The sequence below is a fragment of the Oncorhynchus nerka genome, linkage group LG24 (genome assembly GCF_034236695.1).
Source record: "Oncorhynchus nerka isolate Pitt River linkage group LG24, Oner_Uvic_2.0, whole genome shotgun sequence".
Classification (NCBI taxonomy): domain Eukaryota; kingdom Metazoa; phylum Chordata; class Actinopteri; order Salmoniformes; family Salmonidae; genus Oncorhynchus; species Oncorhynchus nerka.
Window position 1 is genome coordinate 77178931 of NC_088419.1, and position 27708 is coordinate 77206638.

General features: G+C 45.0%; 1 protein-coding gene across 2 annotated transcripts in view; it reads left to right on the forward strand.

Moving 5' to 3' along the window:
• The window catches only part of mylk4b (myosin light chain kinase family, member 4b), a 75696-nt gene extending 56429 nt beyond the window's left edge, over positions 1-19267 (forward strand). For both annotated transcript variants that reach the window (XM_029633149.2, XM_029633150.2), the window contains 12 exons: positions 1568-1667; positions 3722-4052; positions 4206-4429; positions 4897-5002; positions 7964-8057; positions 8634-8743; positions 8904-9045; positions 9454-9524; positions 9767-9895; positions 12793-12945; positions 13186-13264; positions 16014-19267. In XM_029633149.2, coding sequence (XP_029489009.2) covers positions 1568-1667; positions 3722-4052; positions 4206-4429; positions 4897-5002; positions 7964-8057; positions 8634-8743; positions 8904-9045; positions 9454-9524; positions 9767-9895; positions 12793-12945; positions 13186-13264; positions 16014-16076 — 1602 coding nt within the window. In that variant the 3' untranslated portion in view covers positions 16077-19267. The remainder of the gene's footprint in view (positions 1-1567; positions 1668-3721; positions 4053-4205; positions 4430-4896; positions 5003-7963; positions 8058-8633; positions 8744-8903; positions 9046-9453; positions 9525-9766; positions 9896-12792; positions 12946-13185; positions 13265-16013) is intronic.
• The last annotated feature ends 8441 nt before the right edge of the window (positions 19268-27708 follow it).

Genomic DNA, 27708 nt, shown 5'->3' on the forward strand with positions numbered 1-27708 from the left:
ATTTCAGACTTGATTTTTACGAAACATTATGAAAAATGTATCGACCATTACAGTCGTGGCATCAAGTGTCAAAGGCTTTTATTCACAATTACATGAAGTTGATGCAAAGAGTCAATATTTGCAGTGTTGACCCTTCTTTTTCAAGACCTCTGCAATCCGCCCTGGCATGCTGTCAATTAACTTCTGGGCCACATATTGACTGATGGCAGCCCATTCTTGCATAATTAATGCTTGGAATTTGTGGGCTTTTGTTTGTCCACCCGCCTCTTGAGGATTGACCACAAGTTCTCAATGGGATTAAGGTCTGGGGAGTTTCCTGGCCATGGACCAAAAATGTCAATGTTTTGTTCCCCGAGCCACTTAGTTATCACTTTTGCCTTATGGCAAGGTGCTCCATCATGCTGGAAAAGACATTGTTCGTCACCAAACTGTTCCTGGATGGTTGGGAGAAGTTGTTCTCTGAGGATGTGTTGGTACCATTCTTTATTCATGGCTGTGTTTTGGGGCAAAATTGTGAGTGAGCCCACTCCCTTGGCTGAGAAGCAACCCCACACATGGATGGTCTCAGGTTGCTTTACTGTTGGCATGACACAGGACTGATGTTTTTCCTGGAGAGAAGTGGCTTCTTTGCTGCCCTTCTTGACACCAGGCCATCCTCCAAAAGTCTTCGCCTCACTGTGCGTGCAGATACACTCACACCCCGCTGCTGCCATTCCTGAGCTAGATCTGTACTGGTGATGTCCCGATCCCGCAGCTGAATCAACTTTAGAAGACGTTCCTGGTGCTTGCTGGACTATCTTGGGCGCCCTGAAGCCTTCTTCACAACAATTGAACCGCCTCTCCTTGAAGTTCTTGATGAACCGATAAATGGTTGATTTAAGTGCATTCTTACTGGCCCTTTTTGTGCAAAGCAATGATGACGGCACGTGTTTCCTTGCAGGTTACCATGATTGACAGAGGAAGAACAATGATTCCAAGCACCACCCTCCTTTTGAAGCTTCCAGTCTGTTATTCGAACTCAATCAGCATGACAGAGTGATCTCCAGCCTTGTCCTCGTCAACACTCACACCTGTGTTAACGAGAGAATCACTGACATGATGTCAGCTGGTCCTTTTGTGGCAGGGCTGAAATGCAGTGGAAATGGTTTTTGAGGATTCAGTTCATTTGTATGGCAGAGGGACTTTGCAATTAATTGCAATTCATCTGATCACTCTTCATAACATTCTGGAGTATATGCAAACTGCCATCATACAAACTGAGGCAGCAGACTTTGTGAAAATTAATATTTGTGTCATTCTCAAAACTTTTTTCCACGATTGTACAGAAATTCCATTAATTAAAATCCACATAATAATGAACATTTCCTGTTGCGACAGGATTATTTTCCTGCTGTAGCAAACGGGCTCAAATGAAGATCCTACTTCTGTATTTCCCCTGTCTCTTCTCTTTCCATCGCTCCCTTCTCTTCACATTCACTGTCATATCATTCAAATGTAAGACCAGAGTGTTGTTGCCCAGGTTTCAATGAGCATTTAAAGTGTATGTCTCCTCCTCTCTCCCTGTCAGCTGAAGGACAATGGGATGAGGGATGGAAAGGACAAGGTCAAACTCAGCCTGCAAGGCCTGAAAGCCCAGAAGAAGAAGAAGAAGCCTCCACATGCATCGGGTAACAGAGATAAATACACCATCTTCACCTCAACTTGTAACACAATAAAGCAGTCAAATAAATGTAACTAAAATAGAGCAGCAGTGCTTCTTTGGTAATAGAGGTCTAATGAGGGGTGCTCTTTGGTAATAGATGTCTAATGAGGGGTGCTCTTTGGTAATAGATGTCTAATGAGGAGTGCTCTTTGGTAATAGATGTCTAATGAGGGGTGCTCTTTGGTAATAGATGTTTAATGAGGGGTGCTCTTTGGTAATAGATGTCTAATGAGGGGTGCTCTTTGGTAATAGATGTCTAATGAGTGGTGCTCTTTGGTAATAGATGTGTAATGAGGGGTGCTCTTTGGTAATAGATGTCTAATGAGGGGTGCTCTTTGGTAATAGATGTCTAATAAGTGGTGCTCTTTGGTAATAGATGTGTAATGAGGGGTGCTCTGTGGTAATAGAGGTCTAATGAGGGGTGCTCTTTGGTAATAGATGTGTAATGAGGGGTGCTCTTTGGCAATAGATGTCTAATGAGTGGTGCTCTTTGGTAATAGATGTGTAATGAGGGGTGCTCTTTGGTAATAGATGTGTAATGAGGGGTGCTCTTTGGTAATAGATGTGTAATGAGGGGTGCTCTTTGGTAATAGATGTCTAATGAGGGGTGCTCTTTGGTAATAGATGTGTAATGAGTGGTGCTCTTTGGTAATAGATGTGTAATGAGTGGTGCTCTTTGGTAATAGATGTGTAATGAGTGGTGCTCTTTGGTAATAGATGTGTAATGAGGGGTGCTCTTTGGTAATATATGTCTAATGAGGGGTGCTCTTTGGTAATATATGTGTAATGAGTGGTGCTCTTTGGTAATAGATGTGTAATGAGGGGTGCTCTTTGGTAATAGATGTCTAATGAGGGGTGCTCTTTGGTAATAGATGTCTAATGAGGGGTGCTCTTTGGTAATAGATGTCTAATGAGGAGTGCTCTTTGGTAATAGATGTGTAATGAGTGGTGCTCTTTGGTAATAGATGTGTAATGAGGGGTGCTCTTTGGTAATATATGTCTAATGAGGGGTGCTCTTTGGTAATAGATGTGTAATGAGTGGTGCTCTTTGGTAATAGATGTCTAATGAGGGGTGCTCTTTGGTAATAGATGTGTAATGAGTGGTGCTCTTTGGTAATAGATGTGTAATGAGGGGTGCTCTTTGGTAATAGATGTCTAATGAGGGGTGCTCTTTGGTAATAGATGTCTAATGAGGGGTGCTCTTTGGTAATAGATGTCTAATGAGTGGTGCTCTTTGGTAATAGATGTCTAATGAGTGGTGCTCTTTGGTAATAGATGTCTAATGAGGGGTGCTCTTTGGTAATAGATGTCTAATGAGTGGTGCTCTTTGGTAATAGATGTCTAATGAGGGGTGCTCTTTGGTAATAGATGTCTAATGAGGGGTGCTCTTTGGCAATAGATGTCTAGTGAGGGGTGCTCTTTGGAAATAGATGTCTAATGAGGGGTGCTCTTTGGTAATATATGTCTAATGAGGAGTGCTCTTTGGTAATAGATGTCTAATGAGGGGTGCTCTTTGGTAATAGATGTGTAATGAGGGGTGCTCTTTGGTAATAGATGTCTAATGAGTGGTGCTCTTTGGTAATAGATGTCTAATGAGGGGTGCTCTTTGGTAATAGATGTCTAATGAGTGGTGCTCTTTGGTAATAGATGTCTAATGAGTGGTGCTCTTTGGTAATAGATGTCTAATGAGGGGTGCTTTTTGGTAATAGATGTCTAATGAGGGGTGCTCTTTGGTAATAGATGTCTAATGAGGGGTGTTTTGGTAATAGATGTGTAATGAGTGGTGCTCTTTGGCTCTTTGGTAATAGATGTCTAATGAGGGGTGCTCTTTGGTAATAGATGTGTAATGAGGAGTGCTCTTTGGTAATAGATGTCAAATGATGGGTGCTCTTTGGTAATATATGTCTAATGAGGGTTGCTCTTTGAAGATAAGGATGAATACTCAAGGCAAATAAAGTTGTTGATTGGGTGAATCTACACCAAAGCATGATTTGTTTTGCTCTGTTTGTCCCTCCACAGACTCTGTAGAGACCCTTCTTCTAGACCAGGTGGAGAAGCTCAACAGGCAGAATGCTGAACTTTCCCATGGTAACGGGGTGGTTCTGGACATGCTCCGCGCCCCCGTCGTCCAACCAGAGGACCTGGAGGATCTAGAGGGGGAGGAGGAGGAGAAGAGGAGAACCCCTGAACGGGAGGAAGAGCAGAGGGCTAGGGAGGAAGAGGAGGGGGATATATTTGGTGAATCTGAGGAAGAGGAGGGTAGGGAGGAACAAGTTGGAGAGGAAGAGGTGGAGAAGAGAAGGGGAGGAGGGGAAGAAGAGTCATCATTGTCACCAGAACCTCTAGAAAGGTACCTTTTGAAATTCAACCCATCTTTTGACATTACTATGACTGTAAATTGCAATTTCTGTATACTGTACACTTACCAAAATAACTACTTGCTAATTACTTAACATAATTAATAGTTGATTTGATATTTGTTTGATGTTGGTTTGTTATTTAGCTCCGAAGAGTTAGGTGAAGTGGCCGCCAGCAGTAAAAACTGTGTCACAGAGGAGGACCTACTGAAAGATGACCTGAAAAATAGCAGAATGGAGGAAAGGAAAGAGGAGGATAAAGAGGGAGGAGTACCTGAGGGGGTAGAGCCTCAGGCTGGCCAATCAAAGGCAGAGAAGACGAAGGAGGAAGAAGAGGTGGATGATGGACAGCCAGAAGAGTACATCATTGGTGAGGTTCACCAAACACAGAAATGCAAACTGACAAAAGTTTGAAAACAAAACAGGAAGCTAATTTGGACTTCTGTTGCAATTGTGGCAACATTCCTGAAATAAAATATAGTGTTGACGTAACTTCTGTAAATGAAGTCTCTTGATATTATCCTGGGTTGGCAAGCAGGCTGAAAAACTGTCAGAAACCCTAACGACTACTCTGTCTTCCTAGTCAGTCACTCACCACACAGACCACATTACTTAACCACACCTTGCATGTTTAAAAGTTACAAACATGTCACAGCTGGCAAATTGGATAATGAAATGCTGGCATGAGACCGTATGAGCCGTTTGGTTACCAAGACAGAACAGACACTAATCTCCTGTATGCTCCCTATCCACTCTGTCACCTCACTCTATTTCCCTTATCTCTCCCTCCCTCTCCTTTTCCCCAACTCCCTCCTTCCTCTCTCTCCATCATCTCAGACTTTACCCCTCCGCCAGCAGCCCCCTTTGACCACCGCATTGTGACTCCAAAACCTCACCAGATTGCTACCTTCTACGCCATTAACAGAGACGAGGTCCTAGGAGGGTGAGTCAGGAGGAGAGAGTGAGAGAGAGAGAGAGAGAGAGAGAGAGAGAGAGAGAGAGAGAGAGAGAGAGAGAGAGAGAATGGAATGGCAAGCCCAGGTAGGGGATTCAGAATACACTCACAGTTCAATTAGACCCTCAAACACTCACTACACTAAAACCCCCACCCTCAGCTCTCATAACACCACAGTCAGGCAGTTTATTTTTACTCCACAGTATGTGAAACTCACACACACACACACACACACATTTGATATAATTTACTTGAATACACCAATCACATTTACAAAAAAAGGATCCAAATAGTTCAAAGGTCCCTGTATGCATGGCACTCAAGGGTACAGAAAGCACCTCCTTCTCCTGTATGCATGGCACTCAAGGGTACAGAAAGCACCTCCTTCTCCTGTATGCATGGCACTCAAGGGTACAGAAAGCACCTCCTTCTCCTGTATGCATGGCACTCAAGGGTACAGAAAGCACCTCCTTCTCCTGTATGCATGGCACTCAAGGGTACAGAAAGCACCTCCTTCTCCTGTATGCATGGCACTCAAGGGTACAGAAAGCACCTCCTTCTCCTGTATGCATGGCACTCAAGGGTACAGAAAGCACCTCCTTCTCCAAACAGCTAGGCAGCTATGCTGCCCAAAACAGCTGAAACAGAACAGTACCTACAGTAGGCAAATTCTATGCCCTAGTTTTTGTTAGGCCTGCAATCTGGAGGACACACACACACACATACACACTCCCCCCTAGCTGTAACGATGCAATATGCTTCAATATGCTTTATGTCATTTTATGGCATTGAGTGATTCCAAAATACAATAATTTGTATATACACCATCTACCAATACAGATACAGTAGCAATGCTATTTAACCCTGTCTTCTGCATTTGGCTACGGGTTCTCATCCATATAACATCTTATGTCATCTTGGGCAATATACCTAGGAAAGAATCTTTTGGCAATCTTCTGCAGATATGTCCAGGCATCCAGCATTCATTGCATCCAGGAGGGACATTTGATCATGTGGATGGTGGTCATAAACCTTCCACCTCCATGTGGAAAATAATTCCTCTATGGGGTTGAGGAATGGAGAGTAAGGTGGGCTGCAAACCACTCTGTGAATGCATGGGACTGGTGAAGTGCCACATTGTCCCATACAATTACAAACGTTGGCCGATTTCGCCTCACTGTAACCCTTTCCTCACCTGGCACAACCCTTCCATAGAGGTCATCCAGGAATGAAATGAGACGCTCAGTGTTGTATAACAGCAATTCATCAGAGGATATTGCTGCCCACATTGTGATGTTGGCACCCCTCTGGCCCCTGACATCCACTGTGGCTCTTTTCCCAATCACATTTCTTCCTCGCCACCATGTTTCGGCCACGTTGAATCCAGCCTCATCCACAAAGATGAATATGTGGGTTGTTTGCCTGGCTTCAATCTCCATGACTCTCTAAAATAAATCCACACGACAACATAAGAGTCAGGGTATTACTGTAGTTGGCATTATACCTAAAAACATGCCGCAGTGTGCCTCTGCCCTGTTTGGTTTTGTTCAAAACTACTTCTGTATTTTATAGTCATCTTACCTGGACATATTGGTTCCTGAGTTGCTTTACTCGTTCAGAGTTCCTCTCAAAGGGGGACAGTGTACAACTGCTTCATCCTGACTTGAAGTTGTTTCAGGACTCTAGAAATAGTTGTTATGCTTACATTGTGAATATTTCCAAATGTAAAGTTGTCTGCCAACACTCTGTCCCGAATCTCTGAGTTTTATGCCATTGTTTCTGATGACCATACAACAATTTACAGCAGTGAAAATCCCACCTGTCCCGCCTGTGGGAGGTAACCGTTGGGTCCTAAGCAGAAATACCAGAACAATTACAGACAAGTGGGTTTGGAAGCTTTGATCATTTTACTTCTTTAATGTGCAGTTCAGTCAGATGCAGAATGCACATTTTACCTGTTGTTTTGCTGGAAATTTCTCATAATTGATGCCACTGTTGAGCGTTGCAGATTTGTCTGCACTCTCAGACCAGCCTCTCTTATTGACAGACCATGATTTATTACATTATCAATCATAGTGGCCCTAATCTCATCTGAGTACAGCTCTTGATCTTCCTCTCAGTCTTCTTCCACCATGCATACGTACTCCTCTCCCTCTCCCAGCCACTCTTCTTCCTCTGTCAGCCACTTCTCCATCTCTGGCTGGGTCCATGTTTACATTACAGTACAGTATTATTCCTAAGATGTCCCCTTTTGTATAGATGGTAATGAAATTGAAAGACGAACACCTGGGTAGGTGTTCAGCTACAATTGGAATCAGCTGTGGTTGGTCTAATTGTTTTGATAGTATTTCATTTTTTAGATGTGGTATATATTTCAATACGGTATTACTGTAGAAATGTAGCAAATTGCTGTCTTATTAAATGTTGTGTTATTTTAGGTTTTGAACTTAAGTTTAACAGTTATGAAAAGAGTATGTAAACATGTGCAAATTGGCCTGTAGGTACATAGAGTTTTGGTGGTGGTTGTGTCTGAGTGAGAAAAGAATTCATGAAATTTGAAAGATGTAGTCATTGAATGCATTTTGTGCCAAAGCAATGAAAAATGATCCACAGTTTAGCCCATGTAGACAGACTGCTGTTGTGCTCACTGTGTGAAGAGTTTTGAAAAAGTGAGAGAGAGAGAGAGAGAGATCTGTGAGTGTGCATACCATCCCTACAATGACAAACCAATTAAAGAATGATTTAGAAGAGTAAACATTTCTATAATGTTATTGTTAAGTTAGCTTTATTGTACGTTGAGGCAAAAAGGACAGGGTGTTATAAAGCATCACTGTTATTCATCTCGGGCCGCCAGAACCAAAGCAGATCCTCAACTTTAATGTTAAGGCTGTCACAAGAGACTACACTGTTTCTGAACTTGTTTCTCTGTATTGGATGGTGGGATCATAGGGGACGTTTTGGACAAGTCCACAAATGTGTGGAGAACTCTTCTGGACTGACTCTGGCTGCCAAGATGATCAAAGCCAGGAGCCAGAAAGAAAAGGTAAGGATCATAGTGATTGAAATGTGAGACCTGAAACAGAAGCTTGATTATAGCTGCTTCCCAGATGCAACCCTATTCCCTATTAAGTGCAACAGGGCCCTGGTCAAAAGTAGTGCACTGCATAGTGAATAGGGTGTCGTTTGGAACAAGCCATTAATATCAGATGTACAGTATGTGTCCAATGTCCCCACCATCATTAAGATGGATGGATATTTTATCATAGCACATAAGTAATAGAATCCCATTTTAAAGTAGCTTTATCACCCTCATATCCACTGTACATGTGGCAGTGTGTCAGAGTCAGTCTCATCTTATGCTCCCTCTGGTCAGCTGAGTATAACGTGAGATAAGATAGTCGTCAGCTGTCTGTGGCAGTGCATAGCTTGATGAGTACGTTATCATGTCAGATATTCACGAAGTAGTTTTCCCACCAATGCCACGGCCAAAGCCATAGCTGGCTCAGGTTGCTGTGTGGTACTGTAGGTCTCAATAACCAACCCCGTTGGCACTGTCTGTGTGTGTCTGTTTCTGTGTCTGTTGCTCTGTCTGTCGTTCTAATGTTGTCCTGTTTCCCAGGATGTGGTGAAGAATGAGATCCAGGTGATGAACCAGCTGAACCACGCTAACCTTATTCAGCTCTACGCCGCCTTCGAATCACGCCACGACATCATCCTCGTCATGGAATAGTAAGTCCCTCCCTCCCTGTGTGTGTGTGTGTGTGTATTTCTCCTCTCTACACTACACCATATGTCTACTCTTTAAATCCCATTGTGGGACTGTATTCCTCTCTCTCTACTGTAGTCTATGATGACTGACTGTCTCTCCTCTCCTCTCCTCTCTATGTAGTGTGGATGGCGGGGAGCTGTTCGACCGGATCATAGATGAGAACTACAATCTGACAGAGCTGGACACAGTGCTGTTTATCAGACAAATCTGTGAGGGACTACAGTACATGCACAGGATGTACATCCTGCATCTAGACCTCAAGGTAGGACAGGACTCATCCTAGCTCTCTACTTTCAAATCCTCAACAATCTGTCACTCTGTTACTTTCTCGCTCGCTGCCCCCTTCTCTGTCTCTCTCTCGCTCACTCTCTCACTGTCCTATTGTTTGTTGTCTGTTTCTATTGCAACCTTCCCCATTGTACTTTTCAACACTTTACCTTTCTATAGCTATAGCTCTATCAATTCAATTCAAGGGCTTTATTGGCATGGGAAACGTGTTAACATTGCCAAAGCAAGTGAGGTAGATAATATATAAAGTGAAATAAACAATAAAATGATCTATCTCCATCTTCCTGTCATTGTAGCACAATAGCTTAGGGATGATGCTAATAATTGCATGCTGTTATTTCCTTTGTCTCACTGTTTTGGGTTATTTAATATCCTTTCCTAGCCCGAGAATATTCTGTGTGTGAGCAGAGCCACAAACAAGATCAAAATTATTGACTTCGGGCTCGCCAGGAGGTAAGTTGAATTACCAGTGGTTCCTGGCTTGATACAGGGTAGCAAGTAGCCTAGCGGTTAAGAGCGTGCCCAGTAACCGAAAGGTCGCTGGTTTGAATCTTCAAGCCGACTAGGTGAAAAATCTCTCGAGGTCCCTTGAGCAAGACACTTAACCCTAATTGCTCCTGTAAGTTGCTCTGGATCAGAGTGTCTGCTAAATGACTCAAATGTCACCTCTTAACTTTCTTTTCTGGCTTTCTCAGGTATAAGCCCAGGGAAAAGCTGAGGGTGAACTTCGGAACGCCTGAGTTCCTGGCTCCGGAAGTCATCAACTATGAGTTTGTCTCATTCCCTACGGATATGTGGAGTCTGGGGGTCATCACTTACATGCTGTGAGTCCTGATATTCACTAACCGTTACATCACTGTGGGTCCTGATATCCACTAACCGTTACATTACTGGGGGTCCTGATATTCACTAACCGTTACATTACTGGGGGTCCTGATATTCACTAACCATTACATTACTGGGGGTCCTGATATTCACTAACCGTTACATCACTGGGGGTCCTGATATTCACTAACCGTTACATCACTGTGGGTCCTGATATCCACTAACCGTTACATTACTGGGGGTCCTGATATTCACTAACCGTTACATCACTGGGGGTCCTGATATTCACTAACCGTTACATCACTGTGGGTCCTGATATCCACTAACCGTTACATTACTGGGGGTCCTGATATTCACTAACCGTTACATCACTGGGGGTCCTGATATTCACTAACCGTTACATCACTGGGGGTCCTGATATTCACTAACCGTTACATCACTGTGGGTCCTGATATCCACTAACCGTTACATCACTGGGGGTCCTGATATCCACAACCATTACATCACTGGGGGTCCTGATATCCACTAACCGTTACATCACTGGGGGTCCTGATATTCACTAACCGTTACATCACTGGGGGTCCTGATATTCACTAACCGTTACATTACTGTGGGTCCTGATATTCACTAACCGTTACATCACTGGGGGTCCTGATATCCACTAACCGTTACATTACTGGGGGTCCTGATATTCACTAACCGTTACATTACTGGGGGTCCTGATATTCACTAACCGTTACATCACTGGGGGTCCTGATATCCACTAACCGTTACATTACTGGGGGTCCTGATATTCACTAACCGTTACATCACTGGGGGTCCTGATATCCACTAACCGTTACATTACTGGGGGTCCTGATATTCACTAACCGTTACATTACTGGGGGTCCTGATATTCACTAACCGTTACATTACTGGGGGTCCTGATATTCACTAACCGTTACATTACTGTGGGTCCTGATATCCACTAACCGTTACATTACTGGGGATCCTGATATTCACTAACCGTTACATCACTGGGGGTCCTGATATCCACTAACCGTTACATTACTGGGGGTCCTGATATTCACTAACCGTTACATCACTGGGGGTCCTGATATCCACTAACCGTTACATCACTGGGGGTCCTGATATTCACTAACCATTACATCACTGGGGGTCCTGATATCCACTAACCGTTACACTTACATTACTGGGGGTCCTGATATTCACTAACCATTACATTACTGGGGGTCCTGATATTCACTAACCGTTACATCACTGGGGGTCCTGATATCCTAACTACATTACTGGGGTCCTGATATTCACATCACTGGGGTCCTGATATTCATATCCACTAACCTGATATCCACTAATCACTGGGGGTCCTGATATCCACTAATCACTGGGGGTTACATCACTGTGGGTCCTGATATCCACTAACCGTTACATTACTGGGGGTCCTGATATTCACTAACCGTTACATTACTGGGGGTCCTGATATTCACTAACCGTTACATTACTGTGGGTCCTGATATCCACTAACCGTTACATCACTGGGGGTCCTGATATCCACAACCATTACATCACTGGGGGTCCTGATATCCACTAACCGTTACATCACTGGGGGTCCTGATATTCACTAACCGTTACATCACTGGGGGTCCTGATATTCACTAACCGTTACATTACTGTGGGTCCTGATATTCACTAACCGTTACATCACTGGGGGTCCTGATATCCACTAACCGTTACATTACTGGGGGTCCTGATATTCACTAACCGTTACATTACTGGGGGTCCTGATATTCACTAACCGTTACATCACTGGGGGTCCTGATATCCACTAACCGTTACATTACTGGGGGTCCTGATATTCACTAACCGTTACATCACTGGGGGTCCTGATATCCACTAACCGTTACATTACTGGGGGTCCTGATATTCACTAACCGTTACATTACTGGGGGTCCTGATATTCACTAACCGTTACATTACTGGGGGTCCTGATATTCACTAACCGTTACATTACTGTGGGTCCTGATATCCACTAACCGTTACATCACTGGGGGTCCTGATATTCACTAACCATTACATCACTGGGGGTCCTGATATCCACTAACCGTTACATTACTGGGGGTCCTGATATTCACTAACCGTTACATTACTGGGGGTCCTGATATCCACTAACCGTTACATTACTGGGGGTCCTGATATTCACTAACCGTTACATCACTGGGGGTCCTGATATCCACTAACCGTTACATCACTGGGGGTCCTGATATTCACTAACCATTACATCACTGGGGGTCCTGATATCCACTAACCGTTACATTACTGGGGGTCCTGATATTCACTAACCGTTACATTACTGTGGGTCCTGATATTCACTAACCGTTACATTACTGGGGGTCCTGATATTCACTAACCGTTACATTACTGGGGGTCCTGATATTCACTAACCGTTACATCACTGGGGGTCCTGATATCCACTAACCGTTACATCACTGGGGGTCCTGATATCCACTAACCGTTACATCACTGGGGGTCCTGATATCCACTAACCGTTACATCACTGTGGGTCCTGATATCCACTAACCGTTACATTACTGGGGGTCCTGATATTCACTAACCGTTACATTACTGTGGGTCCTGATATTCACTAACCGTTACATTACTGTGGGTCCTGATATCCACTAACCGTTACATTACTGGGGGTCCTGATATTCACTAACCGTTACATTACTGTGGGTCCTGATATCCACTAGCCATTACCTTCTTATGCTCACATATTGTACCTGGCCTTGAGGTTAGAAACCTATTTTGCGATGGGGACCTCACAAGAAGTCAGCAGGAAATAGTCCGTTTGTACATACACAACCCATGAACACACTATACAATACATCCTTTTCTCCAGGCTGACAGGTCTGTCTCCGTTCCTGGGGGACGATGACAATGAGACTCTGAACAACATCCTGGCCTGTCAGTGGAACTTTGAGGAGGAGGCGTTTACAGACATCTCTGAGGAGGCCAAAGACTTCATCACACGCCTGCTGGTCAAGAGCAAGAGGTGAGGGGTACCTGTGTGTGTGTGTGTGTGTTGACAACTATGTTGTCGTTCTCTAAAGTTGTATTATTATTCAGTTGTGGACCTGTGTATGCCTGTGAGAGTGTGTGTTTTAATCATGTATGTGTGTGTGTGTGTGTTTATGCCTGTGAGAGTGTGTGTTTTAATCATGTATGTGTGTGTGTATGCTTGTGAGAGTGTGTGTTTTAATCATGTATGTGTGTGTTTGTGTGTGTTCTCTAGTTGGAGGATGAGTGCATCACAGTCACTAAAACATTCCTGGCTGTCGGATCACAATCTTCACTATCGCCTGCATCAGAAGGTAGAACAAACACACACAAACAACACACACACACACACACACACACACACACACACACACACACACACACACACACACACACACACACACACACACACACACACCTATTTCTTACAGAAACATAAGTGCCACTCAACACACCCTTACCCTCCCCGTAGATCAAAACAGGGAAGCTGTGAAAACCACCCAGCCCACCATATCACAAACTTTCTAGACATTCCATTCATCTTCAGCTACTGTATACTGTACATCTACACTGAACAAAAATATAAATCCAACATGTAAAGTGTTGGTCCCATTTTTTTATGAGCTGAAATAAAAAATCCCATACATTTTCCATACGAACAAAAACGTATTTTTCCTTAAAAAATTGCACTAATTTGTCTACATCCCTTTTATTGAACATTTCTCCTTTCCCAAGATAATCCATCCACCTGACATGTATTGCATATCAATAAGCTGATTAAACAGCATTACACAGGTGCACCTTGTGCTGGAGACAATAAAAGGCCACTAAAATGTGCAGATTTGTCACACACACAATGCCACAGATGTCACAAGTTTTGAGGGAACATGCAATTGTCATGCTGACTGCAGGAATGTCCACCAGAGCTGTTGCCAGAGAATGTCATGTTTATTTCTCTACCATAAGCTGCCACCAACGTCGTTTTTGAAAATGTGGCAGTTAGTCCAACCGGCCTCACTACCGCAGACCATGTGTAACCACGCCACCACAGGACCTTCACATCCAGCTTCTTCAACTGCAGGATTGCTTGGGTCTTGCTCCCCAGTGGGTACCCTCCCAGGCCCACCTATGGCTGCACCCCTGCCCAGTCATGTGTCCTAATTATTTAAATTGAATGATTTCCTTATATGAACTGTAACTCAGTAAAATATTTGAAATTGGTGCATGTTGTGTTTATATTGTTGAAGTTGGAAGTTTACATACACCTTAGCCAAAGACATTTAAACTCAGTTTTTCACAATTCCTGACATTTAATCCTAGTAAGAATTCCCTGTATTAGGTCAGTTAGGATCACCACTTTATTTTAAGAATGTGAAATGTCAGAATAATAGTAGAGAGAATGATTTATTTCAGCTTTTATTTCTTTCGTCACATTCACAGTGGGTCAGAAGTTTACATACACTCAATTAGTATTTGGTAGCATTGCCTTTAAATGGCTTAACTTGGGTCAAACGTTTCAGGTAGCCTTCCACAAGCTTCCCACAATAAGTGGGGTGAATTTTGGCCAATTCCTCCTGACAGAGCTGGAGTAACTGAGTCAGGTTTGTAGGCCTCCTTGCTCGCACATGCTTTATCAGTTCTGCCCACATATTTTCTATGAGCCATTTTGTCACAACTTTGGAAGTATGCTTGGGGTCATTGTCCATTTGGAAGACCCATTTAGGACCAAGCTTAACCTTCCTGACTGATGTCTTGAGATGTTGCTTCAATGTACCCACATAATTCCCCTGCCTCATGAAGCCATCTAATTTGTGAAGTGCACCAGGCCCTCCTGCAGCAAAGCACCCCCACAATATGATGCTGCCACCGCAGTGATTCACGGTTGGGATGGTGTTCTTCTTCCACAACATGATGCTGCCACCCCTGTTCTTCATGGTTGGGGTGGTGTTCTTCTTCCACAACATGATGCTGCCACCCCCGTGCTTCACGGTTGGGGTGGTGTTCTTCTTCCACAACATGATGCTGCCACCCCCGTGCTTCACGGTTGGGATGGTGTTCTTCGGGCTTGCAAGCCTCCCTTTTCTTTCTCCAAACATAACGATGGTAATTATGGCCAAGCAGTTCTATTTTTGTTTCATCAGACCAGAGGATAATTCTTCAAAAAGTACAATCTTTGTCCCCATGTGTAGTTGCAAACCATAGTCTGGCTTTTTTAAGGCGGTTTTGGAGCAGTGGCTTCTTCCTCGCTAGGCGGCCTTTCAGGTTATGTCGATAAAGGACTTGTTTTACTGTGGATATAGATACCTTTGTACCTGTTTCCTCCACCACCTACACAAGGTCCTTTGCTGTTGTTCTGGGATTGATTTTTTGCACCAAAGTATGTTAATCTCTAAGAGACAGAACGCATCTCCTTCCTGAGCGGTATGACTGCTGCATGGTCCCATGGTGTTTATACTTGCGTACTTTATTTTGTACAGATGAACGTGGTACCTTCAGGCATTTGGAAATTACGTCCAAGAATGAACCAGACATGTGGAGGTCTACAAATAAATGTCTGAAGTTTTGGCTGATTTCTTTTGATTTTCCCATGTTGTCAGGCAAAGAGGCACTGAGTTTGAAGGTAGGCCTTGGTACACAGGTCCACAGGTACACCTCCAATTGACTCAAATGATGTCAATTAGCTTATCAGAAGCTTCTAAAGCCATGACATCCTTTTCTACAATTTTCCAAGCTGTTTAAAGGCACAGTCAACTTAGTGTATGTAGTCTTCTGACCCACTGGAATTGTGATACAGTGAATTATAAGTGAAATAATCTGTCTGTAAACAATTGTTGGAAAAATGACTTGTGTCATGCACAAAGTAGATGTCCTAACCGACTTGCCAAAACTATAGTTTGTTAACAAGAAATTTGTGGAGTGTTTGAAAAATGAGTTTTAATGACTCCAACCTAAGTGTATGTAAACTTCCGACTTCAACTGTATTTTTTGTTCAGTATATATTCACAAATACAATGTAGATGCCAAACATTGGAGTCTTATTGTCCCTCTTTTGTGTTGGTTTAGTCTCCCATCCAAAACGAGTGTCCCCTCCAAAATGACTCCCAAGACCCTGTGGATACCTTATGATGACACGGGTCGGTGCCTTTTGATGACACTGAGGCCAGGGACAGGGCTCAACACTGGACCAACACTGCCGTACCTCTATGGCTACTGTATTACTGCTCTCTACTCTGCCTCGCATCTGTTAGCTTAGCTCTGCAGCTTGTGCAACTGATTTAAAAACGTACCGTAAACTCACTCCACAGCTAGCTTGAAATGTCGCTGATAGAGCTATCGAGTTAGATAGCTCAAACGGTTTGTACGTTGTCAAGGAAAGAGGTCACTATAAAATGCACTTTAATGTATCACTATCAAATGCAAACATAACCACTTTTTTGAACGATCATATTTCTTACATTTTCAGCTTACTGTAGATTTCAAATAACTCAACACAGGCCTAGTTTACCAAGTCTTATCATACCATTGCATTGTATTTGTTTGTTGGGTTTTGATTTAAAATAAAGCTTTGGGTGCAATTTATTTTCCTGGTATTGTAAAAGTTTAGTTTCTATAGAGTTAGGAATTCATTTTTACACACCTTTCTCCTTGGTTTGCCCCATCAAACTTTTAATAGATCACATTCATTAAAATAAATCAATCATTATCAATCCAGGTCAACATAAACTTGTCGATATTAGACATAAATCCTCACTATTAACCCCTGCTGCTCTGCCCGTTGCTACTGACTTTAATTTCTCCTGGAGCCACTGCTGTGAATATACTGTAAAACTGCCTCTTCTGTGCCTGCATGCTGTTGGCTTGACCTCAACCTTTACCTTTCTTTGCTTTCGCCCTTTAGATTAACCCTCTCACCTTCCATGAAGGCATATTACTGATCAACAAAACACTACCTATATGATTTCATAATTCATGTTTATCGCTGAAGTTAGTAGCCTAAGTGCCAGTCTGTTTGTGTTGTCATGACAACTCCTTGTCACTCCTTGTCATGACATATATTTGTACTACCCTTCCGACTGGGCACACAATGAAATGATGTTGACCCAACGTGGAATAGACGTTGAATTTACGTCTGTGCCCAGTGGGTTGTGTTTGGAGGGTAGCTGTGAGGGTTATTGAATTAGGGTCAAATCCAGAAGATTTGATCCTGATATCTGATTGCTGGGAGGCCAGACTGTTTGGCTTGACAATGAGCAATGGAGTTCGCATGAGCTACAACAGATCTGAGACCAGTCTATGGAGTTACAGTGGGGCAAAAAAGTATTTAGTCAGCCACCAATTGTGCAAGTTCTCCCACTTAAAAAGATGAGAGAGGCCTGTCATTTTCATCACAGGTACACTTCAACTATGACAGACAAAATGAGGGGGAAAAATCCAGAAAATCACATTGTAGGATTTTTTATGAATTTATTTGCAAATTATGGTGGAAAATAAGTATTTGGTCACCTACAAACAAGCAAGATTTCTGTCTCTCACAGACCTGTAACTTCTTCTTTAAGAGGCTCCTCTGTCCTCCACTCGTTACCTGTATTAATGGCACCTGTTTGAACTTGTTATCAGTATAAAAGACACCTGTCCACAACCTCAAACAGTCACACTCCAAACTCCACTATGGCCAAGACCAAAGAGCTGTCAAAGGACACCAGAAACAAAATTGTAGACCTGCACCAGGCTGTGAAGACTGAATCTGCAATAGGTAAGCAGCTTGGTTTGAAGAAATCAACTGTGGGAGCAATTATTAGGCAATGGAAGACATACAAGACCACTGATAATCTCCCTCGATCTGGGGCTCCACGCAAGATCTCACCCCGTGGGGTCAAAATGATCACAAGAACGGTGAGCAAAAATCCCAGAACCACACGGGGGGACCTAGTGAATGACCTGCAGAGAGCTGGGACCAAAGTAACAAAGCCTACCATCAGTAACACACTACGCCGCCAGGGACTCAAATCCTGCAGTGCCAGACGTGTCCCCCTGCTTAAGCCAGTACATGTCCAGGCCCGTCTGAAGTTTGCTAGAGAGCATTTGGATGATCCAGAAGAAGATTGGGAGAATGTCATATGGTCAGATGAAACCAAAATGGAACTTTGGTAAAAACTCAACTCGCTGTGTTTGGAGGACAAAGAATGCTGAGTTGCATCCAAAGAACACCATACCTACTGTGAAGCATGGGGGTGGAAACATCATGCTTTGGGGCTGTCTTTCTGCAAAGGGACCAGGACGACTGATCCGTGTAAAGGAAAGAATGAATGGAGCCATGTATCGTGAGATTGAGTGAAAACCTCCTTCCATCAGCAAGGGCATTGGAGATGAAACGTGGCTGGGTCTTTCAGCATGACAATGATCCCAAACACACCGCCCGGGCAATGAAGGAGTGGCTTCGTAAGGAGCATTTCAAGGTCCTGGAGTGGCCTAGCCAGTCTCCAGATCTCAACCCCATAGAAAATCTTTGGAGGGAGTTGAAAGTCCGTGTTGCCCAGCAACAGCCCCAAAACATCACTGCTCTAGAGGAGATCTGCATGGAGGAATGAAGACTTGAAGACTTACAGAAAACGTTTGACCTCTGTCATTGCCAACAAAGGGTATATAACAAAGTATTGAGATAAACTTTTGTTATTGACCAAATACTTATTTTCCACCATAATTTGCAAATAAATTCATTAAAAATCCTACAATGTGATTTTCTGGATTTTTTTTCTCATTTTGTCTGTCATAGTTGAAGTGTACCTATGATGAAAATTACAGGCCTCTCTCATCTTTTTAAGTGGGAGAACTTTTGGTGGCTGACTAAATACTTTTTTGCCCCACTGTAGTTCTTATGTTCATGAATTATCTTGGTTCCTAACTGGATTTTTACTTGAAATGCAAGGCTTAGCCTCCATAGGAAGGGTACATAATATTATTTTTATCCAGGAGAGAAAAAAACACATTCAAAATTGTTTATTTAATTAATTGTGTTTCATTGTCTGAATTTGAAGTGTTTGATTAATTGTATTGTAGATCTAAAGAAAAAAAGGTTTGTCTGTGTAATAGATTCACTATTTTCAAACTGTGCACAGTGAGTTGATTATTACTTGGTCAGATATTGAGTTATTGATTGAATGATTTAATAATTGATTGTCAGATTTGCCCTCCCTGGAATCAATTGTTCTCCTTATACCGTTGTGATTTTGTGTCATTTTTGTGTCATTATGAAACATAATTCTAGTTTGAAATGTATAAAAATAAATATAGACAGAAATAAAAACTGAAATAACTTATGTTGTCCTAGTTTTACTCTACTACGTAATGCACATAATACTTTGTTTGACAGTAGAGATAATTCATAGAAAAAATAGGAAGGGTGGATAGAATAATAACCTTTTCTACAGAGATGATCAATTGTTGATATTTGATCATCATTTGGATAAGGCCATATCATTTGGAGAGTGTATCCAGGTTATGTCTAATAATGGCCACTAGGGAGCAGTATCGGACAAGAACAGTCAGTCAAGACTCACACTGACCACCAGCAGCCTAGAGACTCATAATTCATGCTGGCCAAAGCCCTAGTCCAGAGTTCCCAAACTCTGTCCTCAGGACCCCAAGGGGTGCACGTTTTGTTTTTTTCTCTAACACTACACAGCTGATTCAAAGCTTGAGGATGATTATTTGAATCAGCTGTGCAGTGCTAGGGCGAAAAAACAAAATGTGCTCCTCTTGGGGTCCCGAGGACCGAGTTTGGGAGATCCTGCCCTAGTCCCTACACTGTACTGAAGCCCGGGTCTGATTTGTTTAAAGTCCATATCATGTTGCTTGGATAGTCCCTGCTAAATCAACATATTTCTGGTATTTTATATTAAGTCCTTTGGAATACAAGATATAGACTACAGTTAGAGTTGTTGCCTAAACATGGAGAGAACAAATGGACCCTCTACATATTCTCTGGAAAGTAGGCTAGAACAAAAGCATGTTAACACTACTTCTTTAATGTTTATTTTAAACCTTTTCTTTTTTACCCACCCCGATCATTGTGAGACATAAAGTAGCCTAGGAGGGGGCTTTCTTGGCTGGTCAGATAGTTAACCGTCTGACTTTTTTAATAACAGAGAGCATGTTCTATCAGGCCTACAGTACGTGATCATATATGACAAACCTACAGGTCTACCCTCTGTTTGAAGTCTGTGGTGGGCTGCATGATGAGACCACAGGACCTGACTTCTCACCATGGGTGTGCTGCTAGTGCTCCTTGAGCCTTGCCTCCAGGTATTTACCTAAAAACTAGGACCTGAGCGCAGCGGCGGTGGGATACGTCGCGTCACGCAGAGCACGATCAAAGCAACAGGTTCTAGACGTAATTAGGCCCTCCAACTGAGAAGCCAGTATATTCACTTCACTACGCTCACCTGAACAAATAAACCCTGAAGGGATGGAGGGATGGGGGCATTTTGACCATAGAGAGAGAGGGGGGGGGGGGGATGTAGCCAAAGAGGAATGTTTTTCAGAATGTGTGAAGTCTTCATGAGTTCTCAAACTTGGACCCCACACACACTGACTCACCGAATTCTCAACTCAAACTCAATACAATAGGCCTACAACATAGAAAGGGGGGGACTGGTTGGAGGAGGAATCTGATCTATTTCTACAGACATCCAGAACTCAATCAGTCACCCTTTAAACATAAACAACTTCCCTATAATTGATTTTAATGAAATCTATCTGATGTGTTTATTAAGTGACTGTCTGAACTGGGCTTCAGTCAAATAGACAGGCAGACACATGCTTTCTATTCTACCAGTAATGAGATAAGTGGAGCATAGTCAATCCTATGAAAAGGTTCTCACCATTGAGAACAGAACACAATTGATCTAAAACAGACTGTGTGGGATTCATGCCATAGGAACATATCTCTCTCTATTACCTGCCATCATCAACTCATTCTGGTAAGCCTACAGTACACAGATGACATTACCCACACAGGTCAGGTAGCTAAGTTCATGTGTAAATAAATCGACACATATCATTATATCAAGCAGTAAGCACACAAATGGATGAGAGTGTGTGCATACACACCGGATACAATGTATATGTGTGCTTTTTTGCATGTGCATTTGTTGATTTGAATTGCAAATAAAAGTGGAACACTACCATGCTCTAACTGCTAGACTACCTGCCTAGACAGGTCTGATGCCGCGTTGACGTGCTAGTCGGAAGTTGGAAACCCTGAAATTTCTGACTTGCTAACTGGTTGTAGTTATACATGTGCCACATTCAACCAGTTAGCACATTGAACATTTCTGACTTTCCTAGTTCCGACTAGCACGTGAACACGGCATGAGCCTTGGGCCTGTCAATTAACATGACCTCACCACCCTTGAGGCTGGATTAGTATAGGGGGGCAGCATGGTGTGTGTGTGTGTGTGTGTGTGTGTGTGTGTGTGTGTGTGTGTGTGTGTGTGTGTGTGTGTGTGTGTGTGTGTGTGTGTGTGTGTGTGTGTGTCTGTGTGTGTGTGTGTGTGTTCTGTGTCTGTGTGTGTGTGTGTGTGTCTGGTCTGTGTGTGTGTGTGTGTGTGTGTGTGTGTGTGTGTGTGTGTGTGTGTGTGTGTGTGTGTGTGTGTGTGTGTGTGTGTGTGTGTGTGTCTGTGTCTGTGTCTGTGTGTGCGCGTGTGCGTGTGCGCGTGCGCGTGCGCGTGCGTGTGTGTGTGTGTGTGTGTGTGGTGCGGGATTCCACTCTCCTGTCAGTCCTTTGTGTTTTGTACTGATTGTACCCTGCCACATCACCTTCATTGTGGAGGCTTAGTCAGCGGTCAGATGATCATCTCACATGCCAGACTTCACAAAAAAGTTGGTAGGAGGTTTGTAGTATATGCAATAATTGAGACACACTCATCTGGCTCACTGACATTACAAGTCTGCACACCATGGCTAAATCCAGCCTGGTCTACCGGGGATCTACACACACACTGCTTCAGGGTGAGAAGAGGACTGCAGAACCAAAGACATCCCCACTCCTCTTACAGTGTCTAGAGGACAGAAGGATCCCCACTCCTCTTACAGTGTCTAGAGGACAGAAGGATCCCCACTCCTCTTACAGTGTCTAGAGGACAGAAGGATCCCCACTCCTCTTACAGTGTCTAGAGGACAGAAGGATCCCCACTCCTCTTACAGTGTCTAGAGGACAGAAGGATCCCCACTCCTCTTACAGTGTCTAGAGGACAGAAGGATCCCCACTCCTCTTACAGTGTCTAGAGGACAGAAGGATCCCCACTCCTCTTACAGTGTCTAGAGGACAGAAGGATCCCCACTCCTCTTACAGTGTCTAGAGGACAGAAGGATCCCCACTCCTCTTACAGTGTCTAGAGGACAGAAGGATCCCCACTCCTCTTACAGTGTCTAGAAGACAGAAGGATCCCCACTCCTCTTACAGTGTCTAGAAGACAGAAGGATCCCCACTCCTCTTACATTTACATTACATTACATTTAAGTCATTTAGCAGACGCTCTTATCCAGAGCGACTTACAAATTGGTGCATTCACCTTATGACATCCAGTGGAACAGCCACTTTACAATAGTGCATCTAAATCTTTTAAGGGGGGTGAGAAGGATTACTTTATCCTATCCTAGGTATTCCTTAAAGAGGTGGGGTTTCAGGTGTCTCCGGAAGGTGGTGATTGACTCCGCTGTCCTGGCGTCGTGAGGGAGTTTGTTCCACCATTGGGGGGCCAGAGCAGCGAACAGTTTTGACTGGGCTGAGCGGGAACTGTACTTCCTCAGTGGTAGGGAGGCGAGCAGGCCAGAGGTGGATGAACGCAGTGCCCTTGTTTGGGTGTAGGGCCTGATCAGAGCCTGGAGGTACTGAGGTGCCGTTCCCCTCACAGCTCCGTAGGCAAGCACCATGGTCTTGTAGCGGATGCGAGCTTCAACTGGAAGCCAGTGGAGAGAGCGGAGGAGCGGGGTGACGTGAGAGAACTTGTGAAGGTTGAACACCAGACGGGCTGCGGCGTTCTGGATGAGTTGTAGGGGTTTAATGGCACAGGCAGGGAGCCCAGCCAACAGCGAGTTGCAGTAATCCAGACGGGAGATGACAAGTGCCTGGATTAGGACCTGCGCCGCTTCCTGTGTGAGGCAGGGTCGTACTCTGCGGATGTTGTAGAGCATGAACCTACAGGAACGGGCCACCGCCTTGATGTTATTTGAGAATGACAGGGTGTTGTCCAGGATCACGCCAAGGTTCTTAGCGCTCTGGGAGGAGGACACAATGGAGTTGTCAACCGTGATGGCGAGATCATGGAACGGGCAGTCCTTCCCCGGGAGGAAGAGCAGCTCCGTCTTGCCGAGGTTCAGCTTGAGGTGGTGATCCGTCATCCACACTGATATGTCTGCCAGACATGCAGAGATGCGATTCGCCACCTGGTCATCAGAAGGGGGAAAGGAGAAGATTAATTGTGTGTCGTCTGCATAGCAATGATAGGTTATGACAGAGCCAAGTGACTTGGTGTATAGCGAGAATAGGAGAGGGCCTAGAACAGAGCCCTGGGGGACACCAGTGGTGAGAGCACGTGGTGAGGAGACAGATTCTCGCCACGCCACCTGATGCGACCTGTCAGGTAGGACGCAATCCAAGCGTGGGCCGCGCCGGAGATGCCCAACTCGGAGAGGGTGGAGAGGAGGATCTGATGGTTCACAGTATCGAAGGCAGCCGATAGGTCTAGAAGGATGAGAGCAGAGGAGAGAGAGTTAGCTTTAGCAGTGCGGAGCGCCTCCGTGATACAGAGAAGAGCAGTCTCAGTTGAATGACTAGTCTTGAAACCTGACTGATTTGGATCAAGAAGGTCATTCTGAGAGAGATATAGCGGGAGAGCTGGCCAAGGACGGCACGTTCAAGAGTTTTGGAGAGAAAAGAAAGAAGGGATACTGGTCTGTAGTTGTTGACATCGGAGGGATCGAGTGTAGGTTTTTTCAGAAGGGGTGCAACTCTCGCTCTCTTGAAGACGGAAGGGACGTAGCCAGCGGTCAGGGATGAGTTGATGAGCGAGGTGAGGTAAGGGAGAAGGTCTCCGGAAATGGTCTGGAGAAGAGAGGAGGGGATAGGGTCAAGCGGGCAGGTTGTTGGGCGGCCGGCCGTCACAAGACGCAAGATTTCATCTGGAGAGAGAGGGGAGAAAGAGGTCAGAGCACAGGGTAGGGCAGTGTGAGCAGAACCAGCGGTGTCGTTTGACTTAGCAAACGAGGATCGGATGTCGTCGACCTTCTTTTCAAAATGGTTGACGAAGTCATCTGCAGAGAGGGAGGAGGGGGAGGGGAGGAGGATTCAGGAGGGAGGAGAAGGTGGCAAAGAGCTTCCTAGGGTTAGAGGCAGATGCTTGGAATTTAGAGTGGTAGAAAGTGGCTTTAGCAGCAGAGACAGAAGAGGAAAATGTAGAGAGGAGGGAGTGAAAGGATGCCAGGTCCGCAGGGAGGCGAGTTTTCCTCCATTTCCGCTCGGCTGCCCGGAGCCCTGTTCTGTGAGCTCGCAATGAGTCGTCGAGCCACGGAGCGGGAGGGGAGGACCGAGCCGGCCTGGAGGATAGGGGACATAGAGAGTCAAAGGATGCAGAAAGGGAGGAGAGGAGGGTTGAGGAGGCAGAATCAGGAGATAGGTTGGAGAAGGTTTGAGCAGAGGGAAGAGATGATAGGATGGAAGAGGAGAGAGTAGGGGGAGAGAGAGCGAAGGTTGGGACGGCGCGATACCATCCGAGTAGGGGCAGTGTGGGAAGTGTTGGATGAGAGCGAGAGGGAAAAGGATACAAGGTAGTGGTCGGAGACTTGGAGGGGAGTTGCAATGAGGTTAGTGGAAGAACAGCATCTAGTAAAGATGAGGTCGAGCGTATTGCCTGCCTTGTGAGTAGGGGGAAGGTGAGAGGGTGAGGTCAAAAGAGGAGAGGAGTGGAAAGAAGGAGGCAGAGAGGAATGAGTCAAAGGTAGACGTGGGGAGGTTAAAGTCGCCCAGAACTGTGAGAGGTGAGCCGTCCTCAGGAAAGGAGCTTATCAAGGCATCAAGCTCATTGATGAACTCTCCGAGGGAACCTGGAGGGCGATAAATGATAAGGATGTTAAGCTTGAAAGGGCTGGTAACTGTGACAGCATGGAATTCAAAGGCGGCGATAGACAGATGGGTAAGGGGAGAAAGAGAGAATGACCACTTGGGAGAGATGAGGATCCCGGTGCCACCACCCCGCTGACCAGAAGCTCTCGGGGTGTGCGAGAACACGTGGGCGGACGAAGAGAGAGCAGTAGGAGTAGCAGTGTTATCTGTGGTGATCCATGTTTCCGTCAGTGCCAAGAAGTCGAGGGACTGGAGGGAGGCATAGGCTGAGATGAACTCTGCCTTGTTGGCCGCAGATCGGCAGTTCCAGAGGCTACCGGAGACCTGGAACTCCACGTGGGTCGTGCGCGCTGGGACCACCAGATTAGGGTGGCCGCGGCCACGCGGTGTGGAGCGTTTGTATGGTCTGTGCAGAGAGGAGAGAACAGGGATAGACAGACACATAGTTGACAGGCTACAGAAGAGGCTACGCTAATGCAAAGGAGATTGGAATGACAAGTGGACTACACGTCTTACAGTGTCTAGAGGACAGAAGGATCCCCACTCCTCTTACAGTGTCTAGAGGACATAAGGATCCCCACTCCTCTTACAGTGTCTAGAGGACAGAAGGATCCCCACTCCTCTTACAGTGTCTAGAGGACAGAAGGATCCCCACTCCTCTTACAGTGTCTAGAAGACAGAAGGATCCCCACTCCTCTTACAGTGTCTAGAGGACAGAAGGATTCCCACTCCTCTTACAGTGTCTAGAGGAAAGAAGGATCCCCACTCCTCTTACAGTGTCTAGAGGACAGAAGGATCCCCACTCCTCTTACAGTGTCTAGAGGACAGAAGGATCCCCACTCCTCTTACAGTGTCTAGAGGACAGAAGGATTCCCACTCCTCTTACAGTGTCTAGAGGACAGAAAGATTCCCACTCCTCTTACAGTGTCTAGAGGACAGAAGGATCCCCACTCCTCTTACAGTGTCTAGAGGACAGAAGGATCCCCACTCCTTTGTTTGTCCTCCTTCCTTCTTTTTCTTCCTCCCTCCTTCTTTCTCACTGCCTCTCACCTGGTGTGCATTACTTTCAGTGAGGTCAGTCCTGTAAGGCAGGTAGGTGTCAGTCTTGTAAGCCAGGTAGGAGTCAGTCCTGTCAGTCAGGTAGGGGTCAGTCCTGTCAGTCAGGTAGGGGTCAGTCCTGTCAGTCAGGTAGGAGTCAGTCCTGTCAACCAGGTAGGAGTCAGTCCTGTCAGCCAGGTAGGAGTCAGTCCTGTCAGTCAGGTAGGAGTCAGTCCTGTCAGCCAGGTAGGAGTCAGTCCTGTCAGTCAGGTAAGAGTCAGTCCTGTCAGCCAGGTAGGAGTCTGTCCTGTCAACCAGGTAGGAGCCAGTCCTGTCAGTCAGGTAGGAGGTAGTCCTGTCAGTTAGGTAGGGGTCAGTCCTGTCAGTCAGGTAGGGGTCAGTCCTGTCAGTCAGGTAGAAGTCAGTCCTGTCAGTCAGGTAGGAGTCAGTCCTGTCAGTCAGGTAGGAGTCAGTCCTGTCAACCAGGTAGGAGCCAGTCCTGTCAGCCAGGTTGGAGTAAATCCTGTCAACCAGGTAGGAGTCAGTCCTGTCAACCAGGTAGGAGTCAGTCCTGTCAGTCAGGTAGGAGTCAGTCCTGTCAACCAGGTAGGAGTCAGTCCTGTCAGCCAGGTAGGAGTCAGTCCTGTCAGCCAGGTAGGAGTCAGTCCTGTCAGCCAGGTAGGAGTCAGTCCTGTCAGTCAGGTAGGAGTCAGTCCTGTCAACCAGGTAGGAGGTAGTCCTGTCAGTTAGGTAGGGGTCAGTCCTGTCAGTCAGGTAGGGGTCAGTCCTGTCAGTCAGGTAGAAGTCAGTCCTGTCAGTCAGGTAGGAGTCAGTCCTGTCAGTCAGGTAGGAGTCAGTCCTGTCAACCAGGTAGGAGCCAGTCCTGTCAGCCAGATTGGAGTAAATCCTGTCAACCAGGTAGGAGTCAGTCCTGTCAGCCAGGTAGGAGTCAGTCCTGTCAGTCAGGTAGGAGTCAGTCCTGTCAGTCAGGTAGGGGTCAGTCCTGTCAGTCAGGTAGGGGTCAGGCTTCAGTCAGGTAGGAGTCAGTCCTGTCAACCAGGTAAGAGTCAGTCCTGTCAGCCAGGTAGGAGTCAGTCCTGTCAGCCAGGTAGGAGTGAGTCCTGTCAGAGGAAGATAGATGACAGAGGGAGAGAAATGCTACAGACATTTATACAAACTGGTATGACAGGTAACTGGAAATGGCAGTTACAAATGATGCATTACTGTCAACCCAAGAATGTAGGTATAACGTTGTCATATTGTTGCCTTGGCATTTGATTACACAGATAACACACCTTTAACTAACGGCTAGCATGCTATCATGTTGAAAAGAGTTTGGGCAAACCAGCTCAACGAGACACTCTGGTTTAATGAGCAGTGGATCTTCAGTAAAATACATGTACATGCAAGGGTTCAGCAGAGGATGAGTGAAGGGCAATATATATATATGTTATGATAGGTCTTATTGACACCCTCTCCTCAAATCAAATCAAAGTGTATTGGTCATGTGCACAGAATACACGGTATAAACGGAACAGTGAAATGCTCTTCTCAACAGTGCAATTCACATTTCTAAAAAACTATTAAACTAAGAAGTAA